Consider the following 24473-nt stretch of genomic DNA (forward strand, 5'->3'; position numbering starts at 1 on the left):
CATGTTTGTCTGATTTCCGCTTTTCAATTTGGCATAGCTGAATGACTTGAGATATACATTAATGCTTGTCTGTTTTCTATTAAGATCACACCCAAATGGATTTATAGTATTAAAGCACAAGTATGATGAATTAATTTATGCATGTGGCCATATGTGAAGTAGCCTACTGTATGTGATTCTTACTAAGCTTGAAATGGATGTTTTGTCAATGGACTTTTTTTCACAGACTGTGACACGTTTCCAGAGTTATCAACATCACAAATCTAGTCCATTTTTTCTTCATTTAAAAAAAATAATAATACATGTTTATAATGCTATATATTGTGTTACATTACCTAGTCACTGTCAGTAAATGACAATAAACGTTAAATGTAAGTACATTCTCCACACCAGCAGATGGCAACATTTGCATGATGCAAAACATGGTCATTTCTAAAAGATGTCAAATAAAAACCAACTCTGAAGGAAATGACTTGGAAGGACCCGTCCTGTCGAGGAATTATCCTTGACATTGAGAAACACCTTAAATTCCATGATGGAAAAGGCTTTATGTCGAACGTCACATGAACAAACAGGGAAACAGGTATCATTGCATCTGCTTTTCAAAGTGTTAATGGGATACTCCACACAAAAATTAAAATACAGTCATTTACTCACCCTCAAGTTGTTGCAAACCTGTATGAGTTTCTTTCTTCTGCTGAACACAAAGGAAGATATTTTGAAGATCGATTGGAACCAAACAGTTGTTTGGCGCACCATTGACTTCCATAGTACAAAGTCATGTACCGTCGTTATTCAAATTATCTTAATTTTGGGGCAAAGTCATCAAACTTTTTCAGTGATTTTTATCATATTTTACTGCTGTTTCTATATATGCAGTTTTTATGTACCGGTGACCAGTGAAAGTGTAGTTCTTCTGACTCTCTGCCCAGTCATTTAGATAGGAGCCTGGTCTTGTTAGTCCGAAATAGCTGATCGGAGACGTTGCCAAGATGGCGGCCGAGTGGCAGGACTTGTCTGAAAGGATTTGGAGCCCTCTACTCGGACAGTAGCCTACACCAAATACTCAAACTCTTTACCTTATTTATAAGTGTGAACTCGTGAATCATTGATTAAATACTTGTTCCCATATCCACTGGGTCAAAGGTGGGATGTTGATGTGGACAGATGTCATACACAGCTGGTAAGGTGGCCATGAATCAGAGTTTGGAGGAGTCCCAGTTTCTCTCCCAGCTCTTGTAAACTGGTGCTATTCTCTCAACCCTCCCTGTTAAAACAGTTCCCAGGGTTGAAACATAGACTTACGAGCCTGTCAACGCAGCTCTGGTGACTAGAGCCGACCACAGAGAACCGCTCAATGAAATGAACAGTATTGTGCAGGTATTTACCCTTTTTGCATTGGCTATACATTATGCTGATAATTGAAGCTTTGTAAAAGTAGAAATAGACACATGCTAGCGCAAATCACATGATCACATATCACATGATACTATTTGAGTTCTGTACATTCCTCAGTTACATAATTCTCGTTGCTGTCACAGAAAGGCCAGACTGCTCATCTACATTACACGTTCCAAACGCGTTGACCCTCTTATGAGCAGCTGACACAGTCTTCTGGTAGCCTACATGTGAAACTAATAACCACAGCTTTTTTTCCTAGAGTATTCCAGGTTCCGTAAGAGTTGCGTTCAGTTGACAACATTTGTGGCATAATGTTGATTACCGCAAAAAAAAATTATTCATTCCGAATCAGAAATGTGAAGCTCAAAATCTGTTTTTGTGCCCGTGTGTAGATGTGAAGCGCAAGCAGCTGGGTGTGAGTGTGAACTCAAGAGACTACTGGATGGAGAGAATTATTTCACACTTTATCCCATAATATGAAAAACTCACACTGCTTTCATCAGCCCTCAGTTAGTGGCTCATTTGTCCCATCACACTCAAAGCCCTCGCTCACACACTCCTCAATTCCTCGCAGTCTAATTGGCTGGCTTTTAACATCTTTTAAGATGTTTAGTTTTCATCACAATATCATTTTCGCTTCTTACTTTACCATTGGAGTGTTTAAGCTGACACAGAGGTCATTTATTTAAACCAACTAATCCTCTCACAGCTTTCCCAAATAGCTCATATGGTACAAGTTCGAGATTGCTAGTTAAAATTCTTTTATTGTGCATTTTTCCGATATATACATTTAGCTACGAAAGTCTTTTCTTCAAGACGTATATATTTATGAAAAGGCTTCCATTCCAACCCGATCTCACGAGAATTCGTACGAATTTTATGAGGTGGCTTATTCGTAACAATTCGTACAACCTCACTCGTACGAATTAGTACGTTTTTGCTAAATCGTACATATTTTACGAATTGGCCAATTCGTATGAATTCGAACGAATGACCTATCCCTGACCCCGCCCCTAAACCTACCCATCACATGGGTTTGGACAAATCGTACGAATTCATACAAGTGAGGTCCTATGAATTAGTACGAATTAGCCACTTTTTAATCACTCGTACGAATTCGTACGAATTGGTCGTGAGATAGCGTTGTCCATTCCTGAAAAGACAAAAAAAGGGACGGGACTTGATTTCGTTCACCAGTTCATCGACTGTATCGTTGTGGTTTGCTATTGCTGTGATGTCATATGAGTGACAGGTTGTCCCGCCCTCACGCCAGTAAACACCTCATCAGAGTCACTGAGGGAGGGAAAGTTATTTTGATTAAACATTGAGAGAGAGCACATGAATTTAAAATTAATGATATGCACTAATAAATCATTTATAATAAATAAGGCAATATTCCAAATTCATTCCATTTTGATTTCTTGGTAACTTGATGAAAAACTAACTAGTAACGTTTTTGAATTGGTGCAGAGATTACTATGCTCTAGTGGGAGACATCAGTATTGCATTGATCATGTGATCAAGTCAGACTGACATCTTTCCATGTGGTCTGTGCCGTAAAGCTTGAGCTGGACTGAACAAGTGGAGATGGAAAGACATTCCTGGAACAACATGGACAAAATAGCATGCAACAACATTACACAGCAGAGTGCCTCACTGATGGAAGGGTATATTCTAGTCAAAATATATATAAATATCTCTTCGAGACAACTGTGAGAGACAGAATCTGATGATGTGGGCAGGATTTGCAGAAATAGACCAGTCTGATAAAAATGACGTGCTAGAAATGCCAAGGTCTTCTCACAGACATTTCCTGAAAGTCAGTGGGGTGGACAGTCTTGTACAGTGGATGGATATAGTCTTCGGAGAAAATTACATAAGAGGACAATATTGTAAGTTCCAAAGACTGTAAATGCTTACAGACTGTAAGGAGCTCAGGGCTTGGTTGGTTAGCATTGCTCTAGTATGCAGTAATATTCCATTCAAACATTTGAGATGTTAATGTTTCTGAAAGAAGTCTCTTAATAAGTCTTGTTTTTACAGTCCAAGTCTGCATTTATTTATATAAAATACAGTAAAATAGTAGTATTGTGAAATAATATTATGATGTAAAATAACCTTTTTCAATTCTAATATATTTTAAAATGTTATTTATTTCTGTGATGCAGAGCTGAATTTTCAGTCACATGATCCTTCAGAAACCATTATGCAGATTGGGTGCTTTGTTTTAGGAGTGCAGAGGTGGAAAGTACTCATTCAATTCTTCATATCAGTACAGTAGTCTACTCGAGTAGATTTTTTAGTAGACCAGAAAGTGTAATGTAAATGTCTCTATACTGTCATTCACTTTTGACTAATGCATCTTTTATCTTTTTGCAGGGAAAAAGCTTGTTTCACTATTGATGGCCATTTAAAAGTAATAACCTGATTTTAATTATAGGGGATTGTCCCCAGGAATAAGTATGTGCTGCATGCCTGTCATTGCGAACATGGATCTTCTCAGATATTATAGATATTATAGAACAGCTAGCCTAAGTAATGAAGAGCCCACACACACGGTCTTGTCAGAACAGATTACTCGGTCCCTACCGACTTTGACTTCAAAACCTTAATGCTCACCTCTCTCACAAAACACTTTTCATAACATCTGGCTGAGATTTTCTCCTTATTTCTTCCATTTTGGCAGCATTCAGCAATGTCTACCTCACTTTAGCTCAGACCCAGGCTTCCTTATTTAACACCAGCTCTAACTAGGGAACGTCTAGACTGCATCCATACTGTTTGCATGACAGGCAGGAAAAGCTTTCTATTTACGGGAGGGAGAGTGCATGATGCCGTCAGGAAGATCTGCTGTGGTTTATGTGCCAGTAAAGGCAGAGTAAAGGGCACACTCCATCTGGAGGTTTAGCACTGCTTCCCTGCCCCCCTCTTGTGGGTCAACACTTCCTCTGTTCCAGAATCTTCACCCATATAGTAAGTGTCTCTGTGCATTAATATCATGTTGGCCCCTGTGAAATTTGAAAACCATTCCCTTAAACATTACAGACTGAACTCACTGCCAAAGTCTCAACCTCCGACAGGAAAATACATCATATTTTAATAGCGGTTGAGGTCACTTTGAAGTAAATGACCCCTATATTAGAGGAAGGGAAGAGGGGTTAAACGCACGTCTTGCTAAACCTCCACACAGTATGTGTTATAAAACCTCAAACAATGATGTGGTACTGTCGATTTGGAGCTTCGTAGAATTAAAATATATATTATTAATCTAGTTTAATATTAATTTATACATAACATTTAGCATGCATTAACGCGAATGAAAATTTATTAATTAACAATACATTCAAAACTGATGACTTGAACATAAAATAATATGTGCATTTTGTTTTTTGCTGTCTTTTGCTGTCGTTTTGTGTTTTTAACTTTGGAAATAGACATAGAGGTATATTTCATAGAGATATAGAGGAATATATTGCCATCAGAGTGTTGTACGTTCAGATCAGAGGTGATTCGCTGCATATACTATAAGTTTTGTCAATGAGTTGCAGTTCTGCTTAAGCAAGAATGTGATTCTTAGCGGGATGCTACATCACTGCTGTGCTCACCTCTTCACTGAGGTCTACATCAGAGGGAAAACATCCACTCCACCCCCAAACAGAACAGTTTTAGAGACACTCGCAACCACAGAGATGGGCTCAGGAGGAGTGATCCGTTGTGTAAGGTCTAGAGGAGTTATTACTCTGTCTCCAGACAGTTTGGATTGCCTCGTTGTCTGTTGAGTCATATAGAGAGGAGCCACATGAATCAGTGTCTTCAAGCATGGAAATGCAGTCATCACACAAAAGGGTGCAACAATGGCTAGAGTCAGTCTGAAAGTGAATATGAAAGTGCAAATATTGTGATGGAAAACAAGTCTTTAACCAACCATTCAAGATTGGAAGTAGAAAACCAATAAAAATGGACCACTACTCTGGAGGATATGCCCCCTATAACAGTATATGAAAAAAATACAATAAAAATAAACAGAAATTAATTAAATAAACTCTCAGAATATATATATTTATTAAAGGGTAATAGTTACCCATGGAAAAACAAAACAAAACTTTTTTAACCTACATAACTACATAAATATAAATCCCTAAAAAGAATATTATGAATTATATAAAATTTGAGATGACAAATAAACAAAACAGAGTACCATCCATTTTCAAATTGTTAAATGTAATTAATTTAAAGATATTCTCCATATTTTATATAAACAAATCAAACTAAACTAAACTACAAATAAAACTCTTAATTGAGAACACTGATGCATTTTTATAACTTTTACTGGAATATTTTGTAATTTTCCCTCAAAATAAAGCTATTTGGTTTGCTTTGCTAACTTGGCACAACAGAGTGTGTAAAATAGAAAGAGAGTACTAGAGCATAAATGTATATCTGGCATGCACACACACAGAGTGATTATGCCATTATTATGTAGTCCACAATTAGCAGGGTTTATCAGGGGAAATGAGCTAAACAACAACAGCTCAGCTCAATTGGGAGGGTTCAGCAGCAGCAGCTGAGAGCTATTTGACCACGTGACTGGAGAGATGTTTCTGTCGCTGTAGCAGCCATCATTTCACCCAATACAAGCCTATGCTAAAAAGACAGAGAGGAGTTATATAGTCATGGATTTGCACGGGAATACCGACTGAAAGGAACATACTCGCTCCACTCCTTCGCCTATGGTTTATTTGTTGGCGTGTATCCGTTGCAGGTAGGGTTTGAAATTGTTAATATTTAACACATTTGATTTGCTTGTCTTTGCTGTGTGTTCACATGCAAACACTCGCGTTTTTTCCAAGCTTTTCGAAAACAAACACCAGTCGATGTGCTCATTCAACAAGCCGATGATAGCCTAAAACGTGAAATGCGATATTAACGTGCTAGCTTTTGGAACCTTTCCTAATGCGTCTGTGTAAATAATAAATGAGTAGGCTAACGTTAACGTTGGCTGTGGACTAAACAACAACTGCTTCCTGCGTTTTGTAGTGGGTATAAAATATTTTTTTTAAACCAACAAAGATGCCTCGTGGATCTAACGTTACGCTTATTAGTTTCCTACCCGAGATAAGTTTGGCAACATCAAAAGATTTGTGTCTCTGATTATTTTGTTCATTGGTTACATTTAACCTTTCTACGAAGGGCCAGGTAGTCGCATTACTATGACTAGTGTGAATCTCAATTCATTAATTAACGTTAGTTTGTATTCGAATTAAAATTGTGCTCAAACTGCGGACCTTTTATAGTTTTACTCCACGACTTTAAAGATGTTTGGCCTAGACAATGCTGGAGAGGCTTCACTTTCGGTTTAAGGGCTTTAAGACCTAACGTTAGAGCATTGCTGTAGAGTCATTTGTGTTTTGCTATCTGTACATTACTTTACTTTAACGTTAGTAATTAATAGAGAATAACGCTATCTTCTAAGTTAGTTATTCGTATAGCACTAACTTTAACAATCAAGGCCGCTTTTCTACTTATTTGTTTGGTGTTTCCAAGAGTGCTAATATTTGGTAATTGCTATCACGGGAGTTTGTTTAATATTCTGTTGACTTTTTTTCCTGCCTGGGGGAAAGAGTGTTTTTGAAGTCATGGTGGTTTTTTTTTTTTGTTCGTTTGTTTGTTTGTTTGTTTTAAGTCGGGTGTTCTTTCGTGAATAGACGCGGAATCGCGTGTATTTACCTATGGTATTTACCTGTAGCATGGAGTGGGCCTTTAAAAGTGCGCGTTGTTTTCACTCGCGCCAAGATCTCGCCATGGAGCGGGAAACTTCAAAAACCCGGAGTGGGGGTTGGGGTGATTAGAGAGCACTTTGAGTGAATGTGGAATCTCTTGCGCTCCGTTCCAGTCATATTTACTCCAAACCGGCCTTTGGTCTATTTTGCTTGGTGAGAAGCTAAGCTTAAAGATGCTGTAAGTTTTTGACTGTACAAAAGCACAAAAAGAACATATGAAGAGTTCAGATGCAAAAGCCTCTAAATGCCATTTGAAATTTTCTTCTAAAATTATCATTTTTATCAAGTGTGTATATTTAAGTTCAGTAATTTCACTTGAATGGCAATGAAGATTACCTATTAATTGTCATTTAAGTGAAATTACTGAACTTAAATATACAAGCTTGATAAAAATTGTCATTTTAGAAGAAAATTTCAAATGGCATTTAGAGGCTTTTGCATCTGAACTCTTCATATGTTTGCAGATATTTAGGAAACATGATGTGGTGTTCACATACTCGTTTCTTTGAGAAACTTTGCTACAGCCAGTTATTTTACTTTGAAATGTGTTTTATGTGTCGGAATATCCATTTTTGCACGTTGCCAATTTAACTTTTACCCAATGGGCTCTATGCACGGCGGTATTTCCGGTGAAGGTGTAAGGATGCTCGATAACTTCCGCGATCGTAGAGTCCAATGCAATACTGAGAATTTATATTGAATTTTATACTCCATGGTTGTACTAAAGAAACGTTAGTCTCAAAACAGATAAAACAGACACCCCTCGTTGTGTTTATGCTTCTTTTTAAAATTATATTAAATAAACTATCTATATATAAAATTACATTTAAACGTATGTACGTTTCGTTTCAAAGACGGGAGGACAGTAAGTTTTGAAGACTCTGCCATAATCCCGTTTTCCTTGGTTTTTCTCCGCTTAAATCTCCACAACCGGGAATGGACGAGCATCCTTGCGTCAAATGCGGAACTTATGCGTGCATATAGCCCATTATTTCAACACCCCGGGTTGCCAGTAAACGTATCTTTTGGAAAACGCTCTCCAGCCTCCAATGGATTTAGGGGTGTGGTCATGGTCAAGACAATCTCCTGAAATCCAAACTGAATGTCAGAATGGGAAAGAAAGGTGATTTAAGCAATTTTGAGCATGTCATGGTTATTGGTGCCAGACGGGCCGGTTTGAGTATTTCACAATCTGCTCAGTTACTGGTCCCCTTTTCAGCACTTGATATAATTAAACATCAATTTGATGGCAGATCCAGAAAGGTTCAAATAACAATCACAAGTGACAACAATTCACCCGCTGTAAAATGCAAAAGACTTCATTCGCACTTCAGAGTGGCTACAGAAAAAGACACTGCAACCGGACCCATGCGAAAACAAGGATAATATCGGTAGGACTATACATGTAGTCACGCAATGCTGACGTTGTTGACATTAACAATTAGAGAGCAAAGTATTATTTGCACAGTTTTGCGTGTTATGATAACTTATAAGCAATTGTTAGATTTAATTAGCGCGATTTACTGCAATGTCAGAACAAGTGGATTTTTCTGACTAGTTCAGATAACATTTTCCGGTAAAAATTCTTGGTCATACTTCCAAAAAGAATAATCTGTGGTTCTAAATGCCAGTCTCGACACCGGCGCAGTGACTGACAGCTTCACATTCTCCTCAAACAGTGTTCATCCGATTCCGCGCTGTGCCATGTCGGGTGTTGAAGTACATCTCGTAATTCCGCGAATGGCTACAATTTGCAGATTTCGATTTTCGAACAGATGGCGACTGCAGACTGCAGCTTTAAGTTACACAAGTCTGTATGTGTCACTGCAACTGCCCTGATCTTTGTTGCATGAACTTCACTAATGTATGGTTCTTACTAGCCCATGTTCCCTGTAAAATCTCGCTTGGCACTTTTCCGTGCGGTGAGGATCACGTTTGGTTCAGCTAAATTAATTATTGTCTTGGTGTGAACTTGCAAGTCCTTCAATTTGTGTTTTGAGTTAGCATATTTGTATAATTAAATGTTTTGTTCAGAAAATTGATTGTTGGCATATTTTCACTTCATTCAAGGGTGACTGAGGCCGTTTGAATGGCTTTTGCCATTTTGTTGCTGACTAAAGCTCCCACTACTCTCTGATAAATGAATATCATTGAGGTTCTTAGTAAACTGTGATCTGTTCTGTTGGCTTTGATACACCAAGCATTTAATTTGCTTGCATAACAGCACTAATTTAATAACTTGTTATGCTAACAATACAGCATGTCTTGACATGCAGCCCTGATGGTAAACCAAGAAATGCTGAGCTTTTGTAAATCTCTTTTTAGTTTAATGTCTCCATTCAGAATCAGATTTGTGAAGGTCAGTGAGCATGCATGGGGAAGTCATATTTGGCAGATAATGTAACATTAAACATTTAATTTTGTGTGTGATGGTGCTACCACAGCTGTGATGCTCTTATCAATGTTGTATGTGGTGTCAGATTATTTTTCGCTTCCTGGCTCAGTTTCATGTACAGTACTTCCCTGTTCTATAAGTTGTGAAGAGCATCATCTCTTACCTGTTATGCAAGTTTATCCAGTTGGATGGACACGTTTAATTTGTATCCAAACTTTGACTGGCGTTATTCTGTGGAATACAAAATGGCATATTTTGTTTCAGCATTTTCTGGTCCATACAATCAACGTCGGCAGGGTCCAAAAAACATTTTTGTTGTCCATAAAAGAAAAATAATCTATAGGTTTTCTTTTTTTTTTTTTTTACTTCCCCTTTAGGGTTGCTGTGTTCTAAAAATATTGGGTCATATTTATGTAGTTTCATATTCAGTGTTTGTTTTTCAGTTGATGTTACTCATTATCAAAAGACTTGTTTTTTTTAGGTAGGGAGGGACCATTAGGCTTCCCCTATAACCACCATCATGGCAGAGACTGCACCACCCAAATTTGGTCAACACATGGCCTACATGAGTGTTTTTTAGCAATGTTCAGAAGATTTCGATCAGATTGCAGTATGTTATATATTTGTGTAGGGTGTTGTCATTTTCAGTATCATGATGCACCTGCTGTGGCTCTGCCTAGAGCTGTTGAGCTTGTCTAGTGGGGGAGTGCTGGTTAAGTGTGCTCCTGTTCTCTCATAACGGCTGTCAGCCTCAAAGAGCCCTGTTAAACAATTGAAAAATATGATTGCTTTAATCCAGGGTGAGTCTACATTCATGAAGGGAGTGTCAATATAAAGACACCCTGATCTCTTTCAGTTCAAATCAGACCTTCATATTTCTCAAACTTATTCTCACTGGTGATCATTTTTGGCTTGTTGGTTTAAGACTTTTTTTTATATATAAAGTTGACTACTTGATGTCAAAGTGTCAGCTATGTGAAACCCCCAAATGCATTTTTAGCTATTCATGTTTTTTTTAAAAAAAATAAGTTAAAACTAACTCTAACACAATTTAGCACAAGTTATAAAAGGTTTATATTTTACAGAGCTGAGTTCAGGCTGCTTGCCTGTTCCCTCCAAATGGTGTAATGTTATAAATGTGTTTAAATATAAAGTTTATTTTAAGAACCAAATCAAGTTGTTGGTTGGTTGTTGGTCATTAGTTGGTTTGTTAACTAATGTAGTTAACTAGTGAACCTTATTGTAAAAGTGTTAGCCAAAAAATAAATAAAGCTAACATTAAATAAGAATGAACAATACTTACAGCATTTGTTAATCTTGGTTGATGCTAATTTCAACATTTACTAATACTTTATCAGTCTTATTAACATTAGTTAATGCACTGAACATGAACAAACAATGAACAGCTAGCTTTGTATTAACTAATGTTAACAAAGTTGAACAAAAACAGTAACAAATGAATTGCTCATGGTTGGTTCATGTTAACAATGTTTAAAAAATGAACCTTATTGTAAAGTGTTACCATTTTTTTGTGTGTGAATATATTTTATTGCCTTTTTAAATGGGGGAGTTGACAGGGAAGTGGAAGGAGAGAGACGGGGTTACTGGGTTCGGGACATGACCCACATCTCTATAACTCTAACCCAGGTCCCCGTGAGCACAACCGTTTCTTTTTTCATGAACAATGTGCTACCGACTGTGTCTCTGCTCCAACATTGTTTGAGATGTTAAACCAACTCTGTAACATTATTTCTGCAACTAGTATGCTGGCTTTCTGGCATGGTATATGTACCACTTTGTAGTACAATTAACGTGTAAAAAGCCCAAAAAAAAAAAAATGTATGCAAGGATACTTTGATTTTCTTTTGAATGTCCTATAGGATTTATTTTGTCTTTCAGTTGAGAAGTCTTCACACTTTAATCAAGCAGTGTTAAAGTGCCATTTGTCTGCCATTTTCACTCCGTCTGCCCACTGTCTGAATAGAGCATCTGTGTGACATTTGGGTTGACACCATGATTTGTCATCTACTTTCTCATTCCTGCTTTGCCCCTCAGTCACAGCTGCCTGCCAGATGCCTCAGTATCATGATCAAAACCTGTCGAAGGTAATGTCCCCATTTCAGAGTAGTGTCCGTCATCTTGCAAATACATGCTGCTACTTTTGAGAGGAGAAATTACCCTGATTGTGAGCATGTCAACCTGTAGAGATTTTGCTTCTATACAAACAAAACCTCCACTGGTTGACATGCTCACAATGCCATCATCAGGGTCATTGAGCAATCAACTGACAGAATACAGTTCCTGTGCTAATAAAACAACTGTTGTCTCACTTTTTAGAGCAGGGTAGATTTATTTGTGTAAAGCGCAAGCTGAATCAGGAAAATCAAAGGGGTGTTTTCTCATTAAAATCGTACATGTTCAAGATTGAATCAAAGCATGTAGGGAAACTTTGAGTTGGGAGGTACATATTTGCATCCAAGTAGGTGCAAGGTTGGGTACGTGTTTTGTATACATTCCAAAGATCTGCTGCGAATCTGACACACGGAAACCGTAACCGTTCCAGCTCCGTTCGGCCCGACGGTGGAAACGGCCGATGTTAACGAACAAGAAGACTGTGCTGAACGGATTTCAAGCAACTAGAAGTCTCGGGAAGCCCAGTTTTGCATAAGTCTTAAATGTGGACAAGACAAAAGCCACCACTGTTCCCCAGGCCCAACAAATCCACCAGAACCCCCCCATCACGCATTTCAATCAGCTCTACACAGAAGTGGTCCGCAAACCACCTGCAAAGTCCCTCCCCATAAACCACCAAAAAAATTTAACTTATCAAAACTGTTAAAAGTGGTCCCCTCACATGCCAAGCAGTGTCTTTTAAAAAACCATGCAAAGAGTGGAGATGACCCTGCAGGATGAGGTCACCCTGCCCCTGTGTATCATGCAATAATGCGATATCTCATTTAAAATGGTCACTGGGTTCTAACAGATCTGTAAAAGGCTGTTGTCTGTGTGTTGGTGCTTTGCCACAAAGCTTAATTGCTCACTGCGTAGAGTGTGCAAATTAACATGTTTCCTACTTTCTAAAGGTTGGACAGCCATTGAAGACTGTATTGTTTGGCATTCACAAACTTGCCACCCACTTCTTGGTGTTCCTCTGCCTTGGGTAGGCCAGCGGCGAAGAGGCGTGACCCATTTGAAAGGTTGTTTACTTGTATCAGAGAGAGGGCTAAGATGCTCCTCAATGAACTCTTGTCTACAATTCAATTACCCTTGGGGCCCTTCACCAGCTTATTATGAAATGCTGTTTTCAATAAGCACTGTACGGAAAGAACGGAAGACTTGACTTTTTTTTTTTTTTTTTTTTGGAGATAGCCATAAAGCTTTTTTCTTTTTTTTCCCTCCTAGTAGACTGTTGAATATTGAAATTGTTGAATATCCGATTTAACAGTGATGTTATTTAAGAGAGCAGGAATCGCGTTAGAAACCAGGACATCATATGGGGATTTCACACACAGCACTGGTATGTCTAGTCTCTAAGCATGTCTAATGAATTTTTTTTTTTTCTCCTACTTTCCTCTTTTGTCACTGACCTTGTCTGGTGGAATTTTTGCTGGCCTGAATTTGCGTTTTTTCACTGAAAACATTTCGGCTCTGTATTATATATTCTTGAAGTCAGACTTTCTATTGCTATTCCTGTTATCTTCAGACTAGACAAGCTTAAGAGGATATAGCCTGTCTTTCTTTCGCTCCTTTATATCCCTTATTTTTAAAGGGCATTGTGTGAAGCAGTCAAGAAGAGCGGGTTGTTTGTGGTAAAGCTGGAGATTTATTTTCTCCTATGCGCATGTCATGTGATATAATGGGACTCTGAAAAGTGCCTTGGACCAATAAACCATATTGTAACACACACAAGTGAGGCATTGAGCATGCAAATGACAGAATGATAGTTACTGTGCCATTGACAATCCACTCTTGTCTGAGTTTGTAGAGGAGAGTAGATTTATTTTGCTTAGGGTATGTTTGTCAAACGTGTGCCTAATCAAGTGTTTCTCATTAAAATCTTACTAAATATGTAACTTAAGTTCAATATTGTTTTATTACAAAACCAAATATCTGCTTGGAAAACATGCATCATGCACATACACATTTCATGATCTGTATTGTGTAATAATAGTAGTAGTTTAATAAACCTAGTAATTCGCATTTATTTGTATAGCGCCTTTTACTATACACTGTTTCAAAGCAGCTTTACAGAAAATGCCTTATCAGAAGTGACTGTCCATGTAATGCCCATATTTCCAGAAATGTGGTGTTCTAAGAATACAAATTATGCAGTGTAGCTAACATGTATCAATTTAGGCAGAAACAATCTCCTTTAAAACTGTTATTACAAGTTCTGATCACAAAATAGTGTGTTGTTTCAGAGTTCGTGTCGCATGAAGTCCTGGTTGGGGTTATTGTAAACTCTTTTCAAGTGTTGGGTCATCCAATGTTAGAGGAACAGAAACAGAAAAGAAAATGGAAAATTGGTGTAGCTGCTGTTCATAACGTTTAAGGCAAAAGACAAACATGTGCATGTAATAGGCCTATATAACTGCAGTACAAGTTACTGGAGTACAAGGTTATGAGCTGTATTATGTAAAATGCATGGCTAAAGAGATGTCATTAATCTAGATAAAAACCGGAGATTGAGTCTGTGCCCCCAAAATGATCAGGAAGGCTGTGTACAGGTTTTTTTTTTTTTTTTTTTTTTTTTTTTTTTTTTGCAATAAGTAAATGCCTCAGTCTTATCTGAATTTAATAGAAAAAAAAGTTACTGGTCATCCAATATTTTATGTTTAACACGGTCAGTTTGGATAATTTTAACTTTAATGTTAAAAATAACATGATGATTATACTGTTGTAGTTGGAAAACGGGCAACCGTAAAAAGGTTGATTTGTTGCATTCATTTAACTTTGTCTTTTTCTCCCTTTAATCTCCCCAGGTGAGCGTGATAGCAGCTGCTTTGACCTGGTTTCCCAGCAACCACTGGCATAAAAACAGTGGCCTTGGCCTCCTTATTGGTGGAGGGGCATAGGTGAAGGAGTGGACCCTGACTGCCCTCTTTCTCTGTTATTTGCTTCGTTTTGTGATAAGAGGGGGAGTAAAGTGCTAATAAGACCACCCAGAGCATGGGGCAGAAGGTTCCGGGAGGCATAAAGACTGTGGACATGCGGGACCCGGCGTTTCGGCCTCTCAAGCTAGAGCTGCAGGCCCTAGATTACACCAAGCCTTCCCGTCTGGATATGTTGTTAGACATGCCATCAGCCTTGCAGGATGTCCAAGTGCAACACTCGTGGAACAATGATGACCGTTCGCTTAACATCTTTGTTAAAGAGGACAATAAACTCATATTTCACCGGCACCCTGTAGCGCAGAGTACAGATGCTATCCGGGGCCGAGTGGGATACACACGGGGACTGCATGTGTGGGAGATCAGCTGGGCCATGCGCCAGCGGGGAACCCATGCCGTTGTTGGTGTGGCGACGGGTGAAGCCCCGCTGCATTCTGTAGGATACACTGCACTTGTAGGAAACAATAACGAGTCCTGGGGCTGGGACCTGGGACGTAACAAACTCTATCATGATGGCAAGAACCAGCCCAGTAGGACGTATCCAGCTTTTCTTGAGCCTGATGAGACCTTTATTGTCCCAGACTCATTTTTGGTGGTCCTGGACATGGACGAGGGGACATTAAGTTTTGTGGTCGACGGACAATATTTAGGGGTTGCTTTCAGAGGACTCAAAGGAAGGAAGCTATACCCTGTAGTGAGTGCTGTGTGGGGACACTGTGAAATTAGAATCCGGTACATCAATGGACTTGATCGTAAGTATCACCCTTTCTACTTGTTTGTTATTTGTCTGTTTTTTCATGGATCCTCCAATCTTCCTTCTCTTGAATATCAAGGTTGACTCTGTGGGTTGTTAAACATTAAAAGTGGCTGTAGCTAGTGTGTCTATGGAAGGTTTTTTTTCTCATTCATTAATTATATTAAGCCAGCTCAATTTACCTGATAAAATTGCCCCCTATACCCTTAAATGGGGCACGATTTTTGTAGTGGGGACAGACATTTGTAGTGGTCTGCGAAACTAGGGGTGTAACAATACATGGATATGGATCAATGCATCTATCAAACATCTAACGATACGATGCATCAATGCCACATGTAAAATATTGATCTGAGGTACCTTTTATTTTGATGCTCTCCTTGCGTAACGTCTGTCTAAGCATTTCCGCACATTCCGCAAAGCACTCATTTTCGTTTACCCGCTGGTGTGTCTTTGTAACTTTAATGTCCTCAGCTGAAATGAACCATAAACATGTTTCGAATGAACTTTAAGTAACCTGTATTTCTTTTGTTATTACTTAATCAAAACAACCCAGCTGCTGTGCTGTTTAATTGATAGTTATGTTGTAAATGTTCCAAATGGGAGAGGGGGTGAAATTTTCAAAGTTTAATTAAACGTTCAATGTTTGAAAACGTCCAATGTTAACCGGAATGATTCGCCCATATATGTTCGACCCAGAGTCCGTGTGTTGCACCATTCCTATCGGATCCAATATAGACGGCACAGCACTGTTCTTTACTCGTAATCATTCTGCAAATCCAGTCTTGTTTACAAAACAATCCTCAGTGAAATGAAGCGAACAACAGACGGACAGTGTTTTTCTCTCAGCTGGAACGTCATTAAAAATGAAGTTTAACTATGCTGTCCTATTGGAATCGGCATGTAAACGGCATGTTTATTGCTCAGTAGCTCGATCCGGTTTGTCATCACGAGGTAGGCCTATGTTATTTAGCTATGCGTGTAATCCACGAGTCGGTGGGCAGGGCTAAACCGGCCGTGTTGAAGTAGGCGTCGATCTTATTCTGCGGGGGTGGTGTTATATCCTCTTTGTCGTCATAGTTCCCCACTTTGAAAAACAAGTCGTTTGCTAAGCCTGGTGTCAATAAAAGCTTTTATTGGACTAACAAGGATGTTTTCAGTTCTGAAACTTACAGGATGTTCTTATAATATGATGTCAAAAGCTCAAGGAAAGCTTTTATAAAGGCAAATTCGGTCTGGCCAGTAGATCCTGTTCTACTAACATTGGCTATTACATAACTAGCCTAACATGATGATTCATACATATCACAGTAACCCTGCAAAATTAAAGACCGCCAAATGGATCCAACTAATCACGTTTTGAGTCAGCAGTTATATACAAACAATAAGGAAATCTGCAGTACTATAAGGTTGTTGCAGTAGCGGACCAGCTGAGCTCACCAATCTGGCTTTCTGCCTTTGGTATGCGCACGCACCCTGTGATGTTTGTAAACAGGAAACCTGTGTACATGACATCATTCATTATCTCGAACACTTCCTGGAAGCTAATCATTAAACTGTCTGCTTTGCTCTGCTCTTTCAGTATTACATGCGTCTTGAGCTGATTCCACTGCTGCCTGATCAGGAACATTTAAACAGACATTCTCCATTATAGATCAAAACTGAGCTTTTCCTTTATGAAAACTATCAGATTCTTCATATCAGCCAACATGTTCTCTAGATCAGGGTTTTTAAAATTGAGTGCTTGTGGTGAATTTGATATAAATGTTTTCATTTTATTGACCTCCAACAAGAAATTGTTTAAAAAAGAGATGTGTAAACTTACTTTAAAATTGTAAGTTTTGTTGCTATTTATGGAAATATTGCTCTGAATCAGCTTTAGACATAATATTTGCACAATGTATTTGATATAAATTCACATTGCAAGTCAAATTAACTGTAGACAATGTTCTCAATGGCATAGTAAAATTAGTCTTTATACACGAATAGCTGCTTTTTAATAGGTCAACCGATATTTAGGTTTGACCATGCATGCCGATAGCCTATTCAACCGATTTGTCTTTTTTAAATGGAGTGTTATGTTTGGTTTTAATCCCCTATCAAGTAAAACAGTGCTGAACTAAAATGTGCTAAATTAAATAAATATATTAAAATGAGAACATCTACAGAACAATCTAACTAACAAACCTAGCTAATAAGGACAGTTAAGTTCTTGTTAGAATACAGCTGGATTTTCGAGGTTAGTCCACATACGTTCAATTTCTGCTTTTTTGCTTGTAGTTTCTGCCAATCTGACTCATTTCCTCAACCCAGTATGCTGTTATGAGTCAGTTTTGGAGGGCATTCTTATAATGTTATCATTCTGTGGTCATATAATGAAAGGATGCAGGTGAGGGCCAGACTTACTAATGTCTGGGCTTCTCAGGATTCAGGTCAGCTGTAACCTGCCTTACTCTCAGAGGAAGCAGTCTCTAGGCCACTAATGATGGCCTTTCCAAAGGAATACCTTTTATCACCTTGATGTTTTCAATGCCATTAGATGATGAAATGACTCTTAAACCTCTTTCCCGAGTGAGCCATGTGTAGCAACATTTAATGAAGGTCTGACTTTGAGAAGTATTGGTGCTGCATTACTGCATCGGTTCAGGATACAGGTGTTCCCATTTTTGGAGAATTCTCCTCCCGTATGTGTGTGATAAGAGTAGCCAGAGTATTACTCAACCTCTGACTCCAAGGCTTTGGCTTCCTTCTGTATCTGTCTAATGCATTCTTTGTCATGCTTGTGGTCAACAGAGGTATAAATGTTCTGTTATTTATCCCTTACCTCAATCTGTTTGGTTTCCCCTGTGTCTCATTTGCAAAAGTGTGCGTTTTATGAAGTAATCTCAACATCCGTGCAGGTGGTGCTGTGTGGAAACCATTCAGAAATTCAAAGTACTTACTGGTGTTTTATGGCTGGAATAAATGGGACCTATGAGGAAACTTGTAATACTTTAAGCCAGGTGCACACGGTTTGAATTTTTTCTTTGTTGGCCACAATTTCTTCTCTCTGTAATTGTAAAACTTTAAACCAAGTCTTTATCTCTACATCAGCTGATGAATCGCTTTTGTCAGTTTTGTAATCCATACACAAATATTTGATTTGGCATTTTGCCTATGTAGTCTTTTAGAAAACCAAATCGAACATCCATTAGTTGCCCGTTTTTTCCCCATGATTAGTGTACTGTCATAGCCTAGTAATACCGAACTCTGCTACTTTGCTTTGGTGGGGGTGGGGGGGGGGGGTGGGGGGGGGATTGAATACTTCAATCACCTCTCTCCAACTTTAACATCACCTCCATTCAAAATGTTTAACAAACACACTTGTTCGGGCTTCAGTTTGCAAATGCTGGGACTATTCCATATCCGCGGTCGTTTGATTTCCCTAACCTAAAATAAAATCTTGCACTCAGCGTTTAGAAAGCCATAAATTCCCACTATTTAATTTCTTCCATCTCAAACTACGTGTTTAAGCACTTTCAAAAATATAAATGCTTGTTACTCTTTTAGTTAATTTAGTTCAACCCCTGAGACAAAGTGCCCAAGGTTCAAGAACCCCAAATATCAAAGATCTTTGCATTCTTTATTTGTTATCATATTACCAAACATTCTATACTAAGAATAAGCTTGTTCGCTCTTCATGCCACGACAGACTCCTGGCACTCCTAACATTTGCTCAAGCTTTTGGGCTTGTACCATGCTTATGTGTCAGAATGTCAGAACATGAGTGATTTAAAACACCCAGTCTGACACACAACCCCATCATAATCTTAATGGGAAAGACGGCCTACATTGGGATTTACAAGTTTACAAATTATTTGAGTGATTTGTTTTTAATGAATTTTGTCTCTCTCTCTCTCTCTCTCTCTCTCTCTCTCTCTCTCTCTCTCTCTCTCTCTCTCTCTCTCTCTCTCTCTCTCTCTCTCTCTCTCTCTCTCTCTCTCTCTCTCTCTCTCTCTCTCTCTCTCTCTCTCTGCCTGTAGCTGAACCTCTGCCATTAATGGACCTCTGTAGACGCTCGGTACGGGTCGCGTTGGGGAGAGAGCGACTGAGTGAAATCCATGGACTGCCCTTACCTGCCTCCCTTAAGAACTACTTGCTCTACCAATGATTCTAGTAGTGCCTTTACAACCATTCAAGGCATAGCATCCACCTCTGTTTCTCTCTGGGATTAATCTTCACTCTGGCAAGCCTGTTTCATTACATCTTTGGTTTGGTTTCAATGCCATGTTCTGTCACTGGGTATAGTACCAACAATATGTTTTTATACAAATCAGACCAATAGTGTGTCTCATGCTTGATGCTATCAGGATCAAGTGTGGCAACATCTCTTGCTTCGCTCATTTACTGGATGTCCAACCGGATGCTTTCGCTGGAATCCTGTGGCAGATATGAAAACAAGAACCCTTCTTCTCTCTAATCATGGCTTAGTGAAACTTCAACTTTGTCAAGGCCTTTTCCTTTTATAATTTTTTTTTTTTTTTTTTTTTTTTTGAGTTGTCGGCACCTTTCTTGTGTCACGTCATTAATTTGAGGGTCCATATAGTGACTCTTTGCAGGCAATGCAAAATACATTACCTTCTCAACACTTTTAGGCTTAACAACCAGCAAGTTTTTATTTTAATTGACATTTTTATACGTTTTTCAATTGTCCTTCCCCTTGCGGTCAGTATAATAATGTAGCTGAGTCGACTTCCGAACCTTGGCCACAGTTAACAGGTCAGCAAGTAGTCGACACACAATGGGAAGGTGATGTCTTCCGCTGCTCACTCTTTGCAGGTTAAAAATAGCCTGGTTTTAGCTGTTACTCTGACTGTCTGGCCTGGAAAAAGTCTGATGTCTGTGAGGGGGAGTTGAGAGGCTAACATTCATGGAAACAAACACAGCTAGCGCGTTATGCTAGCTTGTTTTTAATCTCTCGACAAGTCCCTCACCTCTGTTAACACTGCAATATCTGAAGTGCCTGGCTCATGATACTGGTATATTAAGAGAAAGCCATGATTTAAAGTCATTTTTATATTAAATTAAAGATAGCGTCACTGTGAAACTATGTAGCATACATTAATCAATAAACGGTTGTATAGCTTGCTTTCTGTAATGGCCCCTAAAACCTGTGAACACCCTTCCCACAATTACTTTTTGCCAATTTTATTGAGGAGTGTTTGTTTTTAACCTGTTGATGATTTGAGAAAAGCAGGGATTGAATAGTGACACTGCTGTGTGGTGCCTTGTCTATGACTTAATGTTAAGTGGCACGCAGGCAAATGTTGATGTTTCTTGCTCTGTTATTTTAAAGTCTTGATTCAGAGGATGCAAGATTGCCAATTATTTTCCCTCCCCCCATTCTAGTATTTTAGATGTGTAAATGTAGTTCCTGTTTGGCAGCCATTTTGCTAAGCATTAGCGGGATAGTTTGGTTCCCTGTTTTTAAACCCTTTCTGCCTGCAGACCACCATTCTCTTTGTATTCAGTGATGTAGATAATATTGGTAACTATCTAATAAAGTTTATTATAATTGACATCTCTTCTCTTTTTGGTTTTTACAGCCCTTAATCCCCATGAAAATGGTCTGTTCATTATTTCATTTGCATATTTACTTATTTTAATAGGAAACAGAAAAAAAATCAATTGTGTTCTTAGTGGAATTTTAAAAAAAAGAACTTAATTCACATTTTGATTGTACAGACATTAATCATGATTTGCTAGTTGTGAATGGTATTAGGGCGGGACATTCTCATTCTAGAGAGCAATTTGATTGGATGGAAATCTGTGCAGTGCAGGAAAAAATTTTTTAGCTTAACTGAACAGCTTTGGAGTTATTGAAATGGTTGACTTCTTTTGGGTTGAATGGTGGCTCTCACACAACCTACCTAAACCTAATGCACAAAAAATTTGTCCCTGCCTGATATACAACCACTAATAAACGAATTGGTTTTGATGAGGATAAACTAAGGCTAAACTATACTGCTAGTGCGGATTAAAACCTCTGACACGCTTGGCAAAAGTTCTGCCACTGGACCATTAAAGTACATGGGGATAATAGTCGGATGTATGTATTTAATCGCGTGAAAATTCTGACCACTAACAACATAGTAGATCTCATTAAACGACTAATTAAACACAATGTTCTATTGTATACTATAACACGTCACTCTCTGCGTGAGTGGCATATACGACACTATATTGTGACTCTAGGGGTCGCTGTTTGACAAAAACAAAATTCCTGCATGGTATCACTTTAAAACATTTAAATCTAGGGTGTTTCTCAACCAAGAATGCAAAGAACAAACTTGTGTTCTTGGGGAGAACGCTCTTGTATGTAAGAACGCTGTATGTAAGAAATTTATTTAAAATAATCATAAAATGGACCTGATATATCACTAGACATTCCGAAATCATGTTATTTTTAAATACTTATATCACTGACAACAGTAGTCTGGCCAGGATGTCATTTAAAAAGTGAAGTTGCAACCCTCAACTGTCATTTTGTGTTTTGGTCTGATGCTCCACCCTCCACCGATCTACCAATCATGAAGTCAGTAGTATTGCAGCATTCGGGTTGCCAGCTCTGCTCTAGTTAGCACAGCTGCAGCTACAAACGTGTGGGATAGAATGAATGTTGGATCCTGCAACCTTGAGTCAGGGGGGAGGAGTAGGGGATACACCGCTCTACAGTAATTTGAAACTGATTGCAGTACCAGTTTTGGCCACAATCGTACATACAGCTCCTTTAACCGTTCTTGCCAAAATGCAAACTTATTGGGACAGTACTTGGGCCACAAAAGATGACGTTATAAAAAAAAAAAACAGATTGAGAAAGGCCCATACTCTTTCACTTCTGAAAATTATTAAAGGATAAATCTTGATTTGTCTGTCTTGCTTTTAATGCAGTATTAAATGTAAAACTGGATAACATTTCACAGAAAATCAGGTTTGTCAAGTGATTAAAGCTGCAGTCTCATTATATGAATCCATTTTCCAAACCGTGTTTTTGTCTTATCCTGAATCACTATGTTACACTTATTATAAGTGTTTATATTCAGACTATTTTAGACTGGTTGGGTCGTACCACTTCGGAGTTGCCCAGTACTCCAGCTACCATGTTCTTTGGCTAGACACATGCAGTTGTTTATTAACCACAAGAGCGCCAAAAGTTACGGAATGCAGCTTTAAGTGCACTATTTACAAAAAATACTCCTTCAAACACCAGAGGCTAGACTGAAATTGAATTTGATGATGACAAACAAGCTTTGTCTTATTTCCCTGCTTGAAAGAGTTTCTCTTCAGTAACTCATTTTGTTGATGTCCGTAAGCGTTTTATTAATTTCTCCCGAAATAAACACTGGAAACTTTATCTGTAGACATAACGAAGCGAGACGAGAACAAGGAAAATTTGTTCCAAGAAAATGGCATCTCTTCTGACAGTTGTTTTAGTTTAGAGATCTTCAGCTAGAGTTGAGCCCAAGGTAAATGAGTTGCTGTGTGTAATAGAGTAGATTTTCATATCAATGTTCCCAGTGTCATCCCGACTTCTTGGTTGCCATGGAAATGTGTTTGCATACACAGAGCGCTGGCGCTTCAATGTGAGGTCACTCATCTCAAGTATGCAGCTTGGCTGGAACAGTGTGCTGTTTGGGTGTCTGGAACAGCACATTCCTGCCTGTAATATTTTCAAAATGGTGAAGGCTGGGAGTTTCTGTGTATACTTTTTATGAGAGAAATGGGTCCAATTTGGCTTACAACAGTAGAAATGTGTTATTGATGGAGGAACTGTTGCAGGTTCAGGAGGTTCAACAGACTTTGCTGTGATGAATTGAAGTCATGTTTCAAGTAACTTCAAGGCAAATCCGTGTTTGTTTCTTCAGCATGTGCTAGCGGAGGACATGAGGTGTATCCGCTTTTTGGCTCCGTAAACATGACTTTTTAAACCAGTTGTTTCAAACAGACCCACACAGAATCTGTGGAAAATTTGTATCCTAATATGCCCATTTTATTTTAGTAATATTGTTGGCGATGTTGACTGTTGGAAGCGGTAGAGATGCTAGCAATATTGTTGCATTGTAGGTTGCAGCATGTCATATCAGTAATCTTTTCATCCAGAGGGCGATCAGTGGGACACCAACGAGACCGAATGGCTCATTCCAGCTGGGTGATGTGGTTGTTGGGCATGTCCTATGTGGGTGCCGTCTTTGTAGACTGCTAAATAAGTCTCACATGGGGACAAATACAATAGTCTTTTGTAAACGGTCCCTTGTTTGGTGTGAAACTGTTATTGTGAAGACATTCAAATGCACTTCTACAAATCCCTGTTACAAATTTAAATTAATGCATTTGGAAGACGCTTTTATTCGGAGCGACTAATTGCATTGAATTTTTTTATCAGTTTATACATTCCCTGTGTATTGAACCTGTCCTTGGCATTGCTACTAGTGACGTGCTCTACTTTTTGAGCTACAGAAAGCCATGGAAAATTTCTTTGACAAATCTTGGGAACATTTTCACAGTTTTGCTTGGGCTTCATTGCCCTTGGTGCAGATCACAGGAAGCATATTTAAAGTTTTAAAGTAGAGTTTTTCCTTTTTTAACTCATGATTCTCTGAATACAGGATCTCCTGTTACATAACTATCAAATAAGAGGATGCGGGAGACAGCAAAACTCACACTCTGTTCTTTCTGTTAGAGTAATGTCTGTTTGCATATAATAGTCATTCTGCTCTGAGTAGCTTCAGTGTCTGCATATTTGACACTGTCTACTTTGTTTGTTTAGTCTAAGACGACGAAACAAAAACTGTTTAAAGGTCTCTTAAATAGCAGTTGAACTAACTGTTACCCATTTGTACTGTATAACAAGAGCTTCATTAACATGTAAATGTTTGCACAAAGAGACTGTTCTCAGTAGCAGGATCTCACATCTTAATCCGCTGGTTCTCTGCTTTAGACTGTTTACTTGTAGTTAATGTCATGACATCACAAAAAGCATCTTAGAAAATGAC

General features: G+C 38.5%; 1 protein-coding gene across 2 annotated transcripts; it reads left to right on the forward strand.

Annotated features, from left to right (window-relative positions):
- Window positions 1-5961: 5961 nt before the first annotated feature.
- Window positions 5962-20999, forward strand: spsb1 (splA/ryanodine receptor domain and SOCS box containing 1). 2 transcript variants are annotated; one of them, XR_016148030.1, is made up of 4 exons: window positions 5962-6163; window positions 14559-15439; window positions 19464-19666; window positions 19791-20999. XR_016148030.1 is itself a non-coding variant. In XM_039652770.2 (3 exons), the coding sequence occupies exons 2-3, from the start codon at window positions 14746-14748 to the stop codon at window positions 19589-19591; spliced, it is 822 nt and encodes a 273-aa protein (XP_039508704.1). In that variant the 5' UTR covers window positions 5962-6163; window positions 14559-14745; the 3' UTR covers window positions 19592-20999. The 2 variants fall into 2 exon arrangements, 1 of the variants encoding a protein (XP_039508704.1); XM_039652770.2 differs by having other exon boundaries at window positions 19464-20999.
- The last annotated feature ends 3474 nt before the right edge of the window (window positions 21000-24473 follow it).

This window comes from Pimephales promelas, chromosome 20 (assembly GCF_988280905.1).
Source record: "Pimephales promelas chromosome 20, fPimPro1.hap1.1, whole genome shotgun sequence".
NCBI lineage: Eukaryota > Metazoa > Chordata > Actinopteri > Cypriniformes > Leuciscidae > Pimephales > Pimephales promelas.